A 17,727-nucleotide genomic window follows, 5' to 3' on the forward strand; every position below is an offset into this window, starting at 1 on the left:
GCCGTCATACAGCGAGAAGGCAGCCAGTTCTTCCACGGAAATGTTTTCTTGATAAATGTTCACTCGGGGGAGCAGAGCCGATGCACAGCGACTACTGGCTCTGGTCAGTGCTCATCTGGTGCTCGGGAGTCACTGCTGGCTGTGTTCAGGGGACCATGCAGTGCCAGGGATTAGCCTGTGCTCCAGCCCACTGAACTATCTCTCTGGCTGTTTCTAGTGCTCCCCTTACAATGAGAAGGTGGATTAGCTGGTAGCAGGGGAAATTTGTCTCCACAACCCCCTCTCCCACATCCCTTTGTTGTTGCAGTCACCAGAGCTCCTGCGCACACCTGGCTGTATGCTTGCTGAGGATCCACACATCAGTGTGTGGTGCTCAGATGCACTCAGCCTTGCCTCAGTCACACTCCTTTATTGGTGGTGCTTCTTTGCATTCTGGGCTTGCCAGGTTGCTGTGACGCTTTCACTTCACTTTGAGTTGTGGTGCTCAACAGGACCGCGCCCATTTTACTTGGGAGCTTGCTCACTCCTGGCTATGGTGAGGCTGGAAATCTTTGGCAGAGCTTCTGGTGCCCTGCTGAGTATTTGTGGGTCTGCCAGGGATTGAAGGTGGAGTCCCTCGCTAAATGCTCTAGCCACTGAACGATCTCCAGGGCACCATCAATGCAAATTTCTTGTACTTGATAAAAGCACTATGGTCACAGTATAAAGTATTTTTGTTCTTAGCAATGCTGAAGTATTAAACCGTAAGGAGCATAACCTTCTTTAAATGACTTGAAGACAAAAAATACATAAATATACGTATGTATGTCTTATAGTAAATGATATACCAATGTGGCAATTTTTTCATTTTTAGTATAATTTTATTCTGAATTTTTTTCATTTCAAAGAACCATTGTAATTAATAGATACAGAAATAGCAATAATTTCCAGGGTACATCACTATATAAAAGTTTTTAAAATGTTTTTTAATTTAAATTTTTTTTTAAAAATAGTGAATCACTGTGAGGTAGAGTTACATACTTATAAACTTTTGTGTTTGCGTTTCAGTCATACAATGATTGAGTACCCATCCCTCCACCAGTGCCCATTCTCCACCACCAATGATCTCAGTATCCCTCCCACAACGCCCACCCCATCTCCCCCCACCCCGCATCTGAGGCAGGGCATTCCCTTTTGTTCTCTCTCTCCTTTTGGGTGTTGTGGTTTGCCATAGAGGTATTGCGTGGCCATTGTGTTCGATCTATAGTCTACATTAGGCATGCATCTCCCAACCCGAGCGGGCCCTCAAAACAGCCTTTACTTGGTTCTCTATCTGAGTTGCCTTTTCCTCCAGCATGTGAGGCTGGCTTCCAAGCCACGGGGCAAACCTCCTGGTCCTTATTTCTACTATTCTTGGATCCTTATTTCTACTATATTAGTCTCCTATTGTTACTTTATATTCCACAGATGAGTGAAATCTTTCTATGTCTATCCCTCTTTCTGACTCATTCAATGTGACAAAATTTTAATGTAACGAATCTTCTTGAAGCTTTTCAGTAAGTTTGGAATCATTTATAAATGAACAGCAGAAAGGCCAGAGTGATAGTTTAGCAAATAGACTGCGTGCCTTGCACAGCGGCAAGCCGGGTTCAATCCCCAGCACTCCATATAGTTTCCCAAGCCTGCCATGAGTGATCCCTGAGTGCAGAGCCAGGAAATAGTCCTGAGCACCACCAGATGTGGTCCCCAAATCAACAAATTTTTAACTCTTTAAGAAAATAAACAACACAAGCCAGAGAAATAGAACAGGAAGTAAGCTTTCGAGCCTTGCATGCAGCCAACTCTGCTTCAATCTCCAGTAACACATCTGGTTCCCCAAGCAGTGCCAGGGGTCACTCCTGAGCACAGAACCAAAAATAGTACCAACATAAATGGGTGTAGCATCGGTAGGGCGTTTGCCTTACACGGGGCCGACTCAGGTTCGATTCCTCCATCCCTCTCCGAGAGCCCGGCAAGCTACCGAGAGTATCTGACCTGCACGATAGAGCCTGGCAAGCTAGCTACCCATGGCATGATCAATGCCAAAAACAGTAACAAACAGGTCTCACAACGGAGATGTTACTGGTGCCCGCTCGAGCATATCGAGCAATGGGATGACAGTGACAGCTTAAATGTTCAGAAGTAAATAAATCTCAGGTGCAGAATTTTTAAATCATATGTCTTAAATGTTCTCATCTAAGATTGCTATATTTTAGATCACGGGGAGTGATGCATGGCAGGAATATATTTTAAAGTTCAGTAGGGCATTCAGTGCCAAGAAACCAAACATAGGACTGCAGGACTTGCCCCAGCTGAGAAGCAACACTGAAAAGAATCTCCAAACTAATAACAGCCATTACTTTAACCATATGTAGGCTTAACTGTTTATTATATTTATGGTTTTCATTATAAAGTAATGTAACCACATTACATAAAAATTGGATCTTTTTAAAAGACAAAGAAAAAGTTATTACTGTAACATGTGCAATGAAAGTATTTTAGTTTATTTCCTCTAAGTATTTTTTAATGTATATATTTACTTCCTAGACAGTTTGACACATTGAGCATACGACTTCAATGCTGCTATTTTCATTTGACATTGAAAATGTCTTTGGAGCAATCATTTTTGATGAAACTATACCAAGTAGATGTGTTGTTATTGATTTAACTATTCCCCTACTCTTGCACATTTAGGTTGTCCTGAATTTTCATTTTTGAATTACAAATAATGCTGCAAGGAACAAATTAGTTCATTCCACTGTTTCCATTATTGAAGGCCATTTACAAAAGTAAGGTCACTGGATCAGGATGTGTCCATTGTCATAGCCTCAATACAATGCCAAGTTGTTTTGAAAAAAAGTTTTAACTATCTATGTCTCAGCCATTGACAGATGCTAACTTTGTAACATTTGACATTATAAAATTTTTGTAGCAAGTTCAAAGTGTGCAAATGTGTCAGAAGTAAGTCAGGACTGACCGAGAGGGAAATGTTGACTCTGACTCCTTCTGCCAGTAACAAATGTGACACTTTGAGACTATTCCTTCATTTTGCCTTTAATTATTTAATATATTTATTCAACAAATGATTATTGGATATCTACTTTGATCCTAGTCATATGCTCATTGCTAAAGCATGATGGGTTGGCGTCCTGAAAATCAGACTCTGAATGTGAAAGATTCAAACGTGATTTGTGCATCAATAAGCTGGAAGGGAGATTAGAAGGTTGGATGGGGTAGAGGTTAGCAAGGCTGTGCTGCAAAAAAAGTCAGCAAATTCACAGTCAATACTGTGCAATATGTGGTGCAAAAGTGGCACATGGCCTGACTTCAGGGGTATCTCTAATTTATGTGAAGGGTGTGTGATCAGATGCAGGCTCTTCTGAAATGGAATATGATCTTGAGTAACACAAATATTTTTAGCCCTCTCATTTCATGAGAAATATTGCTTCTCAAAGGTTTTAGATGGTCAGGCTCCCAGTTACTGTAGACACAGTATCTCTTTCCTAAAAAAGAAAAATATCTGGGTGGTACATGATGATACCCCTACCAGTGGTGAACAGAGCCAATGATTGCTTTTGTTCCATGAAGTTTACAGCAAGAAGAAAAAAAATTGCTATTGAACACACACACACACACACACACACACACACACACACCAAATAATCATCAAACAATCATGCACAAACTGAAAAGGACTAAGAAAAAATGAAAAACTTCAGGGTGCCATAAGTATGGAGAGAGAGTAAGGGGACTGGAGCTAATCTTGGGATTTCAAGGAAGATGTCCTTGAGGAAGTCACATGAGTTGAGATGTGGGAAATGAAAAGGGGGCAATGAGTTCAAAGATGAGGAGAGGCAAGAGTCCCCCTGGGAAGGAAACTGATTCACATGACTGAGTTAGTGGAGGGTGGGTGTGGAAAGGGAGAGGAATTAGGGTCTTTGGAGGGAGGTGAGTGGGTTCACTGGTGATGCGTGTGCTGTTTGAATTATGAGCATGGGAAACCATCATTAACAGCAAGTCACAATACCTCAACAAATAAAAAAGAAAAAAATTAAAACAAAAACACTGTGCAAAGAAGTGAGTCTGAAGTGAAACTTACCCAAGCAATGAAAAGCAGGACTCACTCAAAGTGAGAACTGGAAAACTCCTGTGAATGTGGGCTGGTGAGACTCTAAAGTAAGTTCTGTTCCCTTATTTTATCCTTTAAACAAACCTATATAACAGGAGCATGGAACTTCTTTTCTGTCGAGGATCATTTTGATACTTGTAGCATCACTGTCAGGCCATGCAGTACAGGCAGATGAGCTGTGGACAGCTGACGAGAAGCACAGCTGTCTGTTCCATCCTGGTCAAGGGCCAGGACACATGACTTTGCAGCCCTGAGAGGACCCACAGACCAGATGTTCCCCACCTCTGCTGTACAAGTGTGACAATGGTATGGAAGGGAGCAGCACCTGGTGAACTAGTTAAACAATCCATCATTTCAAAGGCACCAGTCACAATAGGTAGGGGGATGGTGGGGAAGAGACGGCAGCAGATAAAAGGCAACCCCCAGCCAGGCAACTCTCTTGAACCTGTCACCTATTACCAGAAAGATGGCAGGACACCAAGGAGCTCTTCTATGCGTGCATGACCATGGACATAAGGAAAGCCTAGAGACAGAGAGCTGTTGGGCCACAGTCTGGAAAGGCCCCGTGACAGGTTACAGAGAGCAAACCCCAGCCAAGGAAGAGGAGTAGCAATGGTGCAACTGTGTATTTTAAACTAGGAATGTGTACACTGGATAGGAAGGATAGTGTAGGGATAAGACATGGCTGCCAGTCTAGAGCAATAGCACAGTGGGTAGGGCATTTGCCTTGCATGCAACCGACCCAGGTTCTATTCCCAGCTTTCCATATGATCCCCTGAGCACTGCTGAGCATAAATCCTGAATTTGGATCCAGAGTAACCCCTGTACATCACCGGATGTGACCCCAAAAGAAAAAAAAGACATAACTGCCATGCATTGGAGGCAAGCAGACAGTGAGGGACAAGACAAGGACATCATAATCTAATGATTATGGGCATTGAGGGATAGGGCAAGTGACATGGTACACAAGTCAAAGGAGATACCAGGGCATTAAGTACCCAGACCCATCTACTTAAACTATATAATGAACTTTGAACTTTTTAATTCTTCATAAGTTTTTGGGTCACACCTGGCCATGCTCAGGGCTTGCTTCTCTCTCTCTCCATTCAGAGATCATTTCTGGTAGGGCTTGGGGACCATCTGGGGTGCTGGGGATAGAATCCAGGTTGACTGCATGCGGGGTAAGTGCCCTACCTGCTATATTATCTCTCTAACCCCAAATTCTAGTTTCTGAAACACCTGATTTAGGATCCAATCTTTCATATAATTCGCAGGAACCCACAAGTTCAGGAATAAACCCCTCCTGCACTAACATAAGTAAGACAGCACTTAGAAGGACCCCTTAATCAGGTGTCTTTCTTTAGGTTTATAGAACAGATGAACACTGGCATATGCATTAGAGGACCAGTCTTTTAATCTGCCCTTTCTAAAATCAGGATTCCCTATTATATTTTTTGTATAAGCTGACTCTTGTGACAATACAGGCAAGATAGTTCCCTAAGATGTGAATCTCCTGTCTTTACACCGACAAACTTGTGGTTTAATAAAGTTCTTTGGCATCCATTCACCGTACCTCTCAATTGATTGACCCTCATAAATGAAATTGGAACTTTAATGTGACAGAGAGAGCTGAAGACTCAAAAGAATTTTTTAAGCATAATGATTGGTGTTTGAGAGTCAAAAAGAATGGAGCAAGAATAAGGCTGGGGAGACAGTTACCAGTTCAAGAAACTTTTTGGACATTCGTTTTTTATGCCAGAAAAAGTGAAACTTATGCTTAGTATTAAGCATATTAGTAACAATTATATTTGTATTTAATCCTATTTCTTGCTGTGAAGTGTGTTGAAATGAACCAAGGAATCGGTATGCTAAAAGGCATGTGATTATAACAGTCTAGAGAGGTCGTAGTGGACCTGAATAGAATTGAAAGAGATAAAATTGATAGAACTTGGTATTAGACAGGGTTTGGAAGGTGAACTATATGGTGGGATCAGGAATGACTCCAGGATTCTTATCTCCCCAATAGGATGGTTTTGGTTTATACTGTTCACTGAGATGAGAATACAGAAGAAAGGTTAGCTTTAGGGTAGATCATTCTTTGGATTTGTTGCTTTTGAACTTGATGCAATGCAGAGATGTTATGTTGAGTATGTTCTTTGGGGAGAACATTCAAGAATACATAGGAAAAATATGTTTGATAGACCCTGGACAAAGATTTGAACTCTATATGACAAAGGGACATTACACAAGGAGATGTTTGAAGAATCATAGTGCCAAAATTTGAGGAACTTAAAAGACAATTAAACTTGTACAGGGAATGCTTACTCATCACAAGAAACTTAGACAACAGGGCAGTGAGTGTCCCTGAGAGCAGAGGTTCATGGAAACCTTTAGAGTGATTCAATGAGGGAGGTGTAGTCCAAGAGTTAAATAAGGTTGGGAAGTTGGGTGAGAAGAACACTGAGAAGTGATCGATCCAGACTGAGTGACTTGTCTTTCATTAGTGATTCCATCATGGGTTCAGAAGACATATTGGCATGAAAGAAAGAGAGAATAACTTGTGAGGAAATAAAAACATTGAACCTAGACCTCTTTCAGAAAACTCAGGTGTAGAGTGTTGTAAAGAAATTCGTGGGAGCTGGAGATGGGGAAAGGTAGATTTTGCTTTGTTTTTCTTTTGTAATGTTTCAGTACATGGGAAAGATTCAGTCATGTGGAAGAAGCTGAGTGTGTAGAGTTGGAGAGGAGAGGGCAATGTAGACAGTAAAATCCCCAGGGGTGGAAGAGGACTAATATAGTTCACACCACAGGAGGATAGGATGTCAGTGTGGATGGAAGTATGTGCTGAAATGGAGAGGCTTTCTATCGATAATTTCTATTTTTATGTAAAGTAGAGGAAGGGCCATCTGTAGAGAATAACAGGGAGAGTTTAGAGATCGAGGATGGAGGAATCGAGGGTTTGCAACATTTTCCAGTTTCAGATGCCTGCAATTTCCAAGTTTGAGGCATGGATGATGTACAATGTTGTTGGAGGCTAAGGACAGAGGAAGATTCTACAGGTCAGTTCTGGCAAGGCAAGAAGCTCTTGGTCAAGACTTTTTCACTGAAAAAAAAGGAAACTTCACTAATCCCAGGTCTTCATCCCAGCCCACTTCTTAGATATTTTGCTTGATTACCCAGTTTAAACAAATGAGTTCTTCTCTAGGGCTAGATTGCTATCATCACTAGACAGGACCAGCTAATGGAAAATGAACCTCCAACTTATATGCATGAAGTTGGCCAATGATAATTTGGGGGGAGAGATTACCCCCATAGAGAATGTTATAAACATAAATAGCCTTATTTTATCAATTTGATCTGGTAAATTAATAAATGTCTAGTTCATGTCCTCTGTGGACCATAACTTGGAATAAAGAGAGTGAAAAGGAGATATTATCCATTTTGGTAAGGCTTACAGTATAGTTGGGACTCATAACAATATAACTAATTAAATAATTATAAGTCAGTTAAGTGTCATGAGGGAGAAGTTTAGAGTTCTTTAGCAGTTCAATGAAGGAAGGCTCCATTTAATTTTAGAGGTAAAAGAAGATGCCCCAGGGAAATATGTAACTCCGAGACATGAAAAATGAGCAGGTGTTGGTCTAGTGAGAAGCTTCAGGCTGTTAGGGAGGGGATGGGCATCAAAGGGCCATAGTGACTGAAAATTTGAAAAGTTATGAGATCAGTCTTGAGAGAAGTTGGTAATTAGCAATGGATGATTAGAACCCATGAAATTTTGGTGACACTGGGCCAGTTCACAATTGTTTTCTCTGGGTTGTTTTTCAGTAAGACTGCTTCTGTGATTGTTATTGATTATTCCTGATGGGTGTTTAACTTTTCATCACTGTTAGCTAATGGCCTCCCATTAAAACCACTGGGGAGCAGGAAGAGCTTTGTTGAGTGGTATTTTAAAGCACGGAGACCAACTAGCTTAGAAAGGCTGGGCTAGGGTCTTTATGAGGTCATTATTATTCTCAGAAAACCTCCAGCTGATTCTAATGTGTAGTTTCTATGACACCCATTTCTGTGAGGTCCTGGGAGATATATGTAGGTTGGTGCTTGGTCTCAGGATACATCTCAGGTCTCAGAGTGAGGACAGAGAGGGGACAGGAGGAACATTTGCTTCCCACAACTCCACCTTTGGGCGGAAAGTACTTCCAGTCACTCCTGCTTCCAGGAGGCCTCAGAGATGTCATTCTTGCATGCATTTGAGTTTTAACAGATTCTTCTTTCTGCTGTGTGAAATCTGTACTAACCTCAGTGATTTTAGCCTTATAGCCTCTCCTATGTCATTTATATCCCATCCATTAATTCTAGCTCTCCTGCAGATACCTTTGTCCTGTTTATTGGCAGGAGCAGGGGAAGGAGTGGGGGGCTTCCACAGAAGCTCTTACTGATGCTTTTACCTCTGCTCCCAGAGTCAGAAGATTTTTTTATATCAGCTGTGATCCATAAGCCTTCATGAAAACTACTCTCTTAGACATTCCTCATTCTGTACTGTTCTTACAACTCCACCATCCCTCTGTATGGCAGGAATTAAATTTACCCAGGAATTAAAAATATCTCTAGTACCAGGTTTAAAATATGAAAGTCAGGGGCAAAAGAGATAGTACAGAGATAGGTTCTTGTCTTGCAGGGAGAAGACTCCAGACTGATCCGCAGTATAGCATATCGGTCCCCTGTACACTGCCAGGAGTGATTCCCTGGCCAGTGCCAAGATTACGCCCTGAGAACTGCTGGGTGTAAGCTCATATTCCCCCCTCCAAAATAAGTAAAGTACTTATGGTCCTGATCAAAAGAAGCATTTTCTGGGTTGAGTCCAGTGCTCATTTCAGTGAACCAAAAGGATGAGTTCCCTGTCTTCTGAGCACTTGGGGCATCTCTTGGGGCGTCTTTTGCTATCCTCTCTGGCCAGTGGATCAGCCCACTGTACAGCAACCTGGGGCCATACTGAAAAACAGATTCCTCAGCAGCTGTCTGGGCAGCCCATGCTCAAGCCTTGTTCACAAAGTTATCTCACATTCCCTTTCTTCTAAAACGATGATGACAATGAACCAGCCCATTTGATTAGAGACCCATTTTGGCTGTTCTCAACATACTCACCTCCATTTGACCTAAACATACCATTTTTGTTTTTCTCCATACTTTGAATACTCCAAATAGACCTTTTGGCTTTTCCCATGATCTTGTTTGGAGAGAGTTTCTGGGAGGTCTGATCACACCTTGCACACTGGTCTTGCTCCCATCAAGAAGGGTGTGTCTCTCTGTAGACACTTTTAATTGAAGTCAGGGGCAGAACGTTCACAGGGTTATTAATTAATTAAATAGGATAATAAAGTCAGGGTTGGGCCCAACCCTTGAGCATTTATAGAATAACTTTAAAAGCATGGACCAGCCCAAGTCTGGCATGGGCCAAACCATGCCAAGTGAGTCATGAGTCAGCCTAAAGATGCTCTCTCAGACTACTGATGACTACTCAGCATCTGTTCACTCAACACGTCTCAATGCAGACCACCTTCAGTAGTAGCCCTCTCTTCAAACTCCTTTTTGTTCCTCAGTCCCACTTTATTGCTGGGAAAGTCTGGGTGGAGACAAAACTAGGTGTGAGGTTGGACAGGTAGTGCTAGAGTCACCATGTTGTAGACCATCATTCAGGGAGCACCTGGTAGAAGACGGCAGATGGAGGTTGTGAGGGCACCAGGACTGGGTACACATTTCCTGTCACTCCAAATAGTCAGGCTCTTGAGAAGAGAAAATAGGTCTCAGAGAGAAAGTTACTGTTGAATGTTTCTTAAAGATGAGAGGATTTATCTGTGGCCCTTCCTTTTACATCATACCTACATTCTGTTGATATTTAGTTCCTTTCGCTTAAACACCACAGAACACCTTTTCATACAAGGGTCCCTACTTTGACAAGTCAGTACCATCTCTGTTGGGAGACCTCATGGAGACCTGAACCCCAGGCTCAAACAAGGCTTTCAGGGTCCAGTTTTTGACTTCAGACACATCATAGATTCCTTTAAAAAAATTAAATCACCATGAGATAGTTACAAAGTTGTTCATGATTGGGTTTCAGTCATATAATGTTTCAACACCTGTCTTTTAACTACTGTGCAATTTCCCACCATCAATGTCCCCAGATTCCCTCTTTCCAACCCCACCCCCAATCTGCCTCTGTGACAGGCACTTTCTCTCTCTCTTTCTCATTCTCTCTCTCTTTCCTTTTGGGCTTTATAGTTTGTAATACAAGTTCTGAAAGGTTATCATGTATATCCTTTTAATGTCCTAGATTTCTGAGAAAGCATTTTCTGGGTAAACATCTTCTCTAGACAAATTAGTCTGTGTTTTTTAGACGAGGATTCTGAAACCGATTATTTCTACATAATTTATTTTCCAAGTCAGAATAAACAACCTGCATTTCTGTCAGACTAACTTGATTTCTTGGAGAAATTTTGCCCTTTCCAAATTTATTCTCTGCCCTTCCCTATCTCACCAAACCCAAAGTCTAGTGTCTCAATGCCAATACTTGAGAGACGAGAGTTGGTACAGTAAAAAAGATTTGTTCTGGTGCTAGCGATGAAGAAGATGGTGGACTTTCCCTCAAAACATCTTACTCCCAAGGTGAGGCTTGTGGTTTATTAGGGCTGGTTGAGGAAGAGAGAAAAAAACAGAAAAGCCCAGTCAGCTGGTAGAGGGAAAGAGGTAAGTCACAGAGCCATCTTGCTGAATTAGGATTTAATGAAGTCACTGAACCAGGCTGATTTGTTCTTTGTAAAACTTAAGATAACACCAAAGTTGTCCTTTAGGGATAGCATGTGGGAGCTGACACCAGTTTGTTCTTTTCCTCTGTTTATGGTTATCTCCTACTTTAATACTAAACACAGCTTACAGGAACATTTCCAGGGGAAAGGCAGGAGGAAGGGATGAGTGAGAGTTCTAAAAATTTTGTGGAGAACAAGCTATAGTTTCTCTTGTATACTCTTCATGTATACAAACACAGGTGTCCCTCATGGTTCTGCCAATCCCACAGTGAATACAAAGGAAAAAGAGACTTCTAACCCATTTCCCATCACCCTGGTCCTCATTACTTGATCATGAAAGGAAAATTTGGATGTTTTATCTTTGCTTGAACATAAGCAATATGACTTTCGTAGAGCCAAATGCTGGGTTCCCTGGGGTCCTTAATACAATAGGGGCAGACTAGGATTTTTTCTAAGGTTCATTCAACTGTTGAAGTTGGTGGCCCCCTATGTGTGGCTTATGTGAGGCAGGGAGGAGAGAGATGGTCACTTTCTCCCAATTTGTCTCTGCCAGCGCTGGACTCAGGGATACCAGGTTCTTATCTCACCTTACAGAAAAGAATTTTAATAGACAAGAAGTGAACTAAGAACAGATTTTATTTGGAGGCTTTTAGGAAGATGAAGGAGGGAGATAAAGTGAGTGAGAGAGAGAGATGAGAGAGAGATGAGATGAGAGAGAGAGAGAGAGAGAGAGAGGGAGAGAGGAGAGAGAGAGAGAAACACACTCAAGAGAAAACGCTGACTTCTCCAAAGGTGGAGAGAACCCCTACACTCCTCCCCCCACCACCATTAGATATGAAAGTCCACATCTCAAGAGAAGAGATGTGGGTGACACATGTGCTTGGACACATGAGCACAAGCAGCACATGGGCTCGGGGAGCATCTGCGTGCTCTTTCTTGGTTCAAGGTGGCTTTCATAGGGTTTTTCGAACCTGTCCTCACATGGGGCTTCTACCTAGGTTAAAGTCCATCGCTAGAGAGGTTGCCAGGGCAGATAGACTTGGGCGTGGTCTCTGGTCTTCTTTGAAATTCCTTTCCAGGCCTTTGTTTCTGCTGGAGCTTCTGCTAGAAGGGGGTCTAGCCTGCTCCGGGTCTGTTACTGGCTCTAGATGAAAGTCTTGAAAATCAGGACTTAGATCCTGCGCTCATAAGGTGGACCCTGATGGCTTTCAGGCTGGGCAGTTTGATTACATCCTAGGAATCCCGCTGCTGTGGGCCCTTTCCAGTTTACTTGCCCACATCACTACCAACTGTGTGACCCGAGAAACTACTTTTTCACAAATATTCCAGAGAAGCGTGGAGCCATCATGCATATCCCTCTGTGAGAAATGTGTGTGAAACAGTGCCACGGAGCAGCAGGAATAAGTCTGTGTGGTACAATGTAGCAACCGGACCTTCCTTAACCACTGCCGAGTTCTAAAAAAAGTTGTAAGTGAGGTGATGTTGATCTGCTGACAAAACATAGCTAAAAGTGCTTTAAAAATAAAAACATATACAAAGATCAGGAGTCATTTTTAGGAACAAAAAAAGATTGTCAATAAAATCATTTATCAGCCTCTGGATTTTGCAATTCTAGACAGCTTTAAATAGTTACGTGGAGGTTCCCTCCTCTCCACTCGTCTAATTTGAGCAACTGCGATGAGGTTATAATTTACTAAAGATAACAGCAAGACAGCAGCAATTTGCTAATGGGAAAGCCATGATTTTAAAATTAGCTGAGAGCAACTACTGAAAACGAGGGCTTCATTTTAAAGATATTTTGAAAATCTGCATTGGTTTTATAGTAGCAAATTACAAGTTAGAACTTTTCATATTTAAAAAGAAAAACAAATAGAGAGCTGTTTTCCAGAGGTACCAGGGCACAAGACACCAGACTAAATAAATCTGTAAGGTTCAAGACTTAATACTGCCTCCAAATTGCAAGCAAGTCTTGACTGGAAAGGGCGGAATATTGAAGGCAAAATTACCCCCAGTACAACACTAATTAATAACAGGCACCCGAACAGATTTCCTGTACTTTGAGAGTAAGTTAAAGAGAAACATATAACAAATGTTTGTGAAAAACTCTATTTCAGAGAACTGTCATAATGTCACCAGGAGAGTACATCTAGCTTTACACAACCAGGGATGCTCTAAATGTAAATAAAAATAAAATATAAACAAAATAAAAATAAAATGTAGATGTAAATAAAAATTTGTAAATATGTGAGAAAAGTGAAACAAAGTTTGATTATAATGAAGCCTTTTTATATCCCCAGATTGTGTTACTATATAGCACAGCGGGTAGGGTATTTGCCTTGCACCCAGCCAACCCGGGTTCAATTCTTCCTTCCCTCTTGGAGAGACTGGTAAGCTACTGAGAGTATCCCGCCCGCACGGCAGAGCCTGGCAAGTTACCTGTGGCGTATTTGATGTGCCATAACCAGTAACAACAAGTCTCAAAATGGAGATGTCATTGGTGCCCACTCGAGCAAATCGATGGGCAACAGGATGACAGTGACAGTGACACAGTGATATGTTTCCAAAAAATCTTATTTGCTAGAAGCAGTCTATCTGGAGTGCTGTTTCCATTAAACACACAGCTATTCACAGAGGCTGGTGATAAGAGCAGTCTGCATGCAGTTACATGTTAAGGATTTCCAACTATGCCACTGATCCAGAACCTAATGGAAAACATCCAATTCTGGAGAAAATATATATATATTTTTCCCAAATTAAAAATATACAGAGTTAAATATCCACCCCAAAATTTTTTAAAAAGCAAGTCTTAATTTTGGTTGTGGTTTTGGGGCCATCCGCAGCAGTGCTGAGACATTACTCCTGGAGTCACTTACTCAGGGATCACTCTAGGAGTGCTCAGAGGACTGTACATGGTACTAGATACATGGAAAACAGGGTCAGCTATAAGCAAAACAAGAGCCTTATCCCTGAATTATTTCTCTGGACCCAAGCAAAAGGTTTGTTTACTCTTTGGAGTCACGTCGACTGATGCTCATGAGTGCTTACTACTTGCTCTGTGCTCAGATCACTCCTAGTGGGATTTGGGAGACTACCTGGGGTGTTGGGGATTGAACCCAAGTCAGCCACGTGGAAGGCAAGCATCCTACGTGCTGTACTATTTCTCCAACCCCCATGCTAAGTTTTTAAATGTCATTTTCAGTATCTATCATGTTACTAAGAATAAAAGTAAAATTATGCCTTTATTCATATGAAAACTATGCTGATAGTATTCAAATATTGTTTCCTGTTGAAGAAGCCATTGGGGAAAATGCTTTCTATTATACCATTATGAACATAATGCACCCTAAGGATAGAGAAGAAAAATTTTTAAATGGAATTTTATGGCTGTATTTGGGGAGTTCCTCTCTCTCTCTCTCTCTCTCTCTCTCTCTCTGATATCACAAAGAAAAGGAAAGAAAAGGTTTCCAGGGAAACTGCACACCCATCAGAGTCTGCTAATCATTCCTTCTTTGATTTTCTACTGCACTTATTCTGTGAATCATTTTGTATGGGTTAGCTGTCTTATATCTTCTCATATATACATTTCTTGTTTGCAGAATTAGAACATGAGCTCCTGAAAAACTTTCTCTGTGACACTAGGCCCAATGCCTCACACATAATCTGGGTGATTTACTCACTGATTAACATACAAAATTGCAGATTGGAGCCCGGTGAGATTCAGTTAAAACCTTTATTCATTGATTTACAAAATGTACAGTATTTACAAGGCATTAATCCCATATTGACATGAATGCTGTAGGGAGTCTAAAAATAAATAAGTGGCACATAGGTTAATATATATATCACAGCTCTTGAGCCCCAAGCTGTCAACAACGGCAGGATTAAATGGAAAGTTTGATGTGACAGAAAGATCAGATGACTGACCAGTTCTGGGCCTTCCACGTGAATGGCCCTCCCTGTGCTCCTTGAAGCTGGACCAGGCAGGCAGACCACTTTCTTTCAAGAGAATGAAACAGCATCAACTCTGCCAGGTACACACAGTGCACATCCACACTCATTAGGGGTGTGCAGTGACCGTAGGGGCCCAGATGAGTCCACAGCCCCGTGGACCAGGTCCCTGCACAGCAGCCAGGAGGCTTTGGAAAGGTTCCATTCGTGTTCAGAGCCAACATTTGCATTTTGTCTCTTATTCAAATCACATGCAGTACTTGGAAGATGTCAGTGGAGAGTGGCCATGCACAAAAACAGTACTTGTAGCTATGTACAATGAAACTTCACTGTCTTCCAGCATTTTCAAATGCAGGATCAACCTGTTTCCTCTTCCAGCAAGAAGAATGAATAAGGAAGTTGTACCACCTCTCCTCAAATTTAAAAAAAAAAAAAAGAATCCTCCAGAACACAAGCAAAGCAAATAGCATCCTGCATGGAAGGCTTGAATGGACTAGACAAGCTAGACAAACTCATATGACAAGGTTGGACATATGTCCGTGAGATAAGGCCTGAAAGCTTCCCTAAGTGTGGTCATTCTACCTGTTCTTTCTTTCAATCCATTTCATCCCATATAATCTAAATAGGAAAGAAAATGCTTAATGCTATTGAGCATGTTAGAGCCCCAGTACCTTCATGTGTAACATGTAAATACTAATAATATTCCTTACAAACTCTTGCAGAGACTATACGACCTAACTTAAGTAAAGTGCTTAGCATAGTGCCTGGCACAGAGGAGGTGCTGAATCAATGTTCTGCTCTCTCTCCCTCTACTCCCTCCACCCCATCCTATTCAACACACTGATAAACCTACAGAACTCTGAGTTAAGGCCATTGGATAAATTTGAGAGTCTTCTGGATCAGAGTTATAGCTGTCCATGCATATTTGGTCCCTGAGGAGGGTCTCATTTTATGATACAGAGATGCATTTTATGCTCACATATGGACCTGATGACACACAACAGTTCATCAGAATTGGCTCTGTCAAATTTCATACAAACACAACACCCCATAACCCTGCAGAGAAACTCATACCTGGAATGGTCACCACCTTTACTCTTCTGGAATAATATCACTGAAGAGAACCACCAGTGACAACCACGAGGTCTACTCATGACTCCAGCTCACAACATAAGGTAAGCTTTTTCAACACTGGTGCAAGTATTATAGATAACTTTGAAGATATATTACAAGCTCTACCACTGTTGAAAAATAAGTACTCTAATTTGACCATTTTGTTCAGAATAAAGAGCTTTTATAATAGATTTTAGTTTCTAGTTTATGCCATACAAAAATAAATATTGTATAAATGATTTATAAGGAGGAAAGAACTGTAACTTGGATGACAGAAATATAGGAAGGAGGGTGACAATTTTACCATTTATGTCAAAATAATTCATCTAAAAGAACATAAAACTTCCCACTGCATCACCTTACTGGTCTTATAATCTCCCCATGGGCCCACTGACTTCTCATCCTAAGATAATATTATGTCTTCTTTTCCTATTAGTCTTGAGACAATTTAACATAGAACCTTCTCTTTCTAAAAGTCATTAGGGATTTGAAGTAGGAAAAGGGGAAGGTTCTTTGGTAGTATAAATGGCAGATGGAAGGAGGTCTGATTGAGCTACTTATAGGGTTGTCCAAATGAGGCAGACCCAATTCTTATATTTTCTTTGAATTCTGAATTCCTCTTTCATATTTAACTATGCCTGGATAGAGTTCCATAACTGGATAAAAATAAAAACCATCCGTCTGATTTTGGAACCCCTTGGACACACATTGGCCTGGATAGAATCATGAAGCACATAAAGGTCCCAAGTCAAGGCCAATATCACCAATTATAGGATGGGATAAAAAGACACTTTATGAATGCTAGTTACATAAAGGTGGAAAAAATCTTCTAGCTACCCCTTTCCCATAATAATTTTTTCTGTTTGCCTTTTCAATCTTCTACACAGAGCAGAGGAAATATAATTTCCACAACCAGGAGAAGAGTGTTGGAAAAAATGATATTGGACAAATTGTTCTCTACTTTTCTAGAGACCCAGTTAGAGTCTCCAAGGAAACAGGCTACTAATTTTGGAATCAAAATTATTAAAATAATTCTAAAGCTATTGATGAATTTATGATTGTATTTAAACAAGTGGTCCTTAACCATTTTTTTCCTGAAAAACCACACATCTATGCATGCCCATAAAACATATCACCAAACATCTCAGAGTGCCCCAGGACTTCTTGTGGCTCATGCCTGGATTCCAAACTAAAAGATCTCAAGAAACGTTTCTTGGCATGAAAGCAAAGGCTGTGGTATAAAACTCAGAGTCTGTTTTGGAGTCAGTCCGACTTTGATGAGGTCTTGAACTTGACAGTGCAGCATCACTTGTTTCCCCATGATAAGTGGTGATGCTTGGTAGCATCCTCAAGCGTTGTGGTTTCAAATGTAGAATTACTGTCAGGCTGGTGATTCATGCATGACTGTGGGCCACTGTTATTCTGTGGCTACATAGGGTGCCTTGGAGCAGCTATAAAGAGAGTCCTAACCACACCCACAGGCAGGACACTATCACTGACATGCAGTGTGGGTGCCCACTTGTCTGATTTATGGGTGATGTTGTGGCAAAGGTGGCTTCTGTTTCATTTCGGGGGAGTGGTAAATTACAGATATTTCCTTCACAACAGGAAGTGCAAACCTGAAAGAAAGAAAGGAAAATCAGGGTGAGGAGAAGCTGGCATGTCCTCGAAGAAGGCAAGGCTTTTAAATTAATTAATTACTGAATATATTTTTAAGAA

General features: G+C 41.2%; 1 protein-coding gene across 5 annotated transcripts in view; it reads right to left on the reverse strand.

Annotated features, from left to right (window-relative positions):
• Positions 1-14,663: 14,663 nt before the first annotated feature.
• Positions 14,664-17,727, reverse strand: part of LYPD6 (LY6/PLAUR domain containing 6) — a 155,021-nt gene continuing 151,957 nt past the window's right edge. For all 5 annotated transcript variants that reach the window (XM_055132816.1, XM_055132824.1, XM_004619366.2 and 2 more), the window contains one exon: positions 14,664-17,627. In XM_055132816.1, coding sequence (XP_054988791.1) covers positions 17,460-17,627 — 168 coding nt within the window. In that variant the 3' untranslated portion in view covers positions 14,664-17,459. The remainder of the gene's footprint in view (positions 17,628-17,727) is intronic.

This window comes from Sorex araneus, chromosome 1 (assembly GCF_027595985.1).
Source record: "Sorex araneus isolate mSorAra2 chromosome 1, mSorAra2.pri, whole genome shotgun sequence".
Classification (NCBI taxonomy): Eukaryota; Metazoa; Chordata; class Mammalia; order Eulipotyphla; family Soricidae; genus Sorex; species Sorex araneus.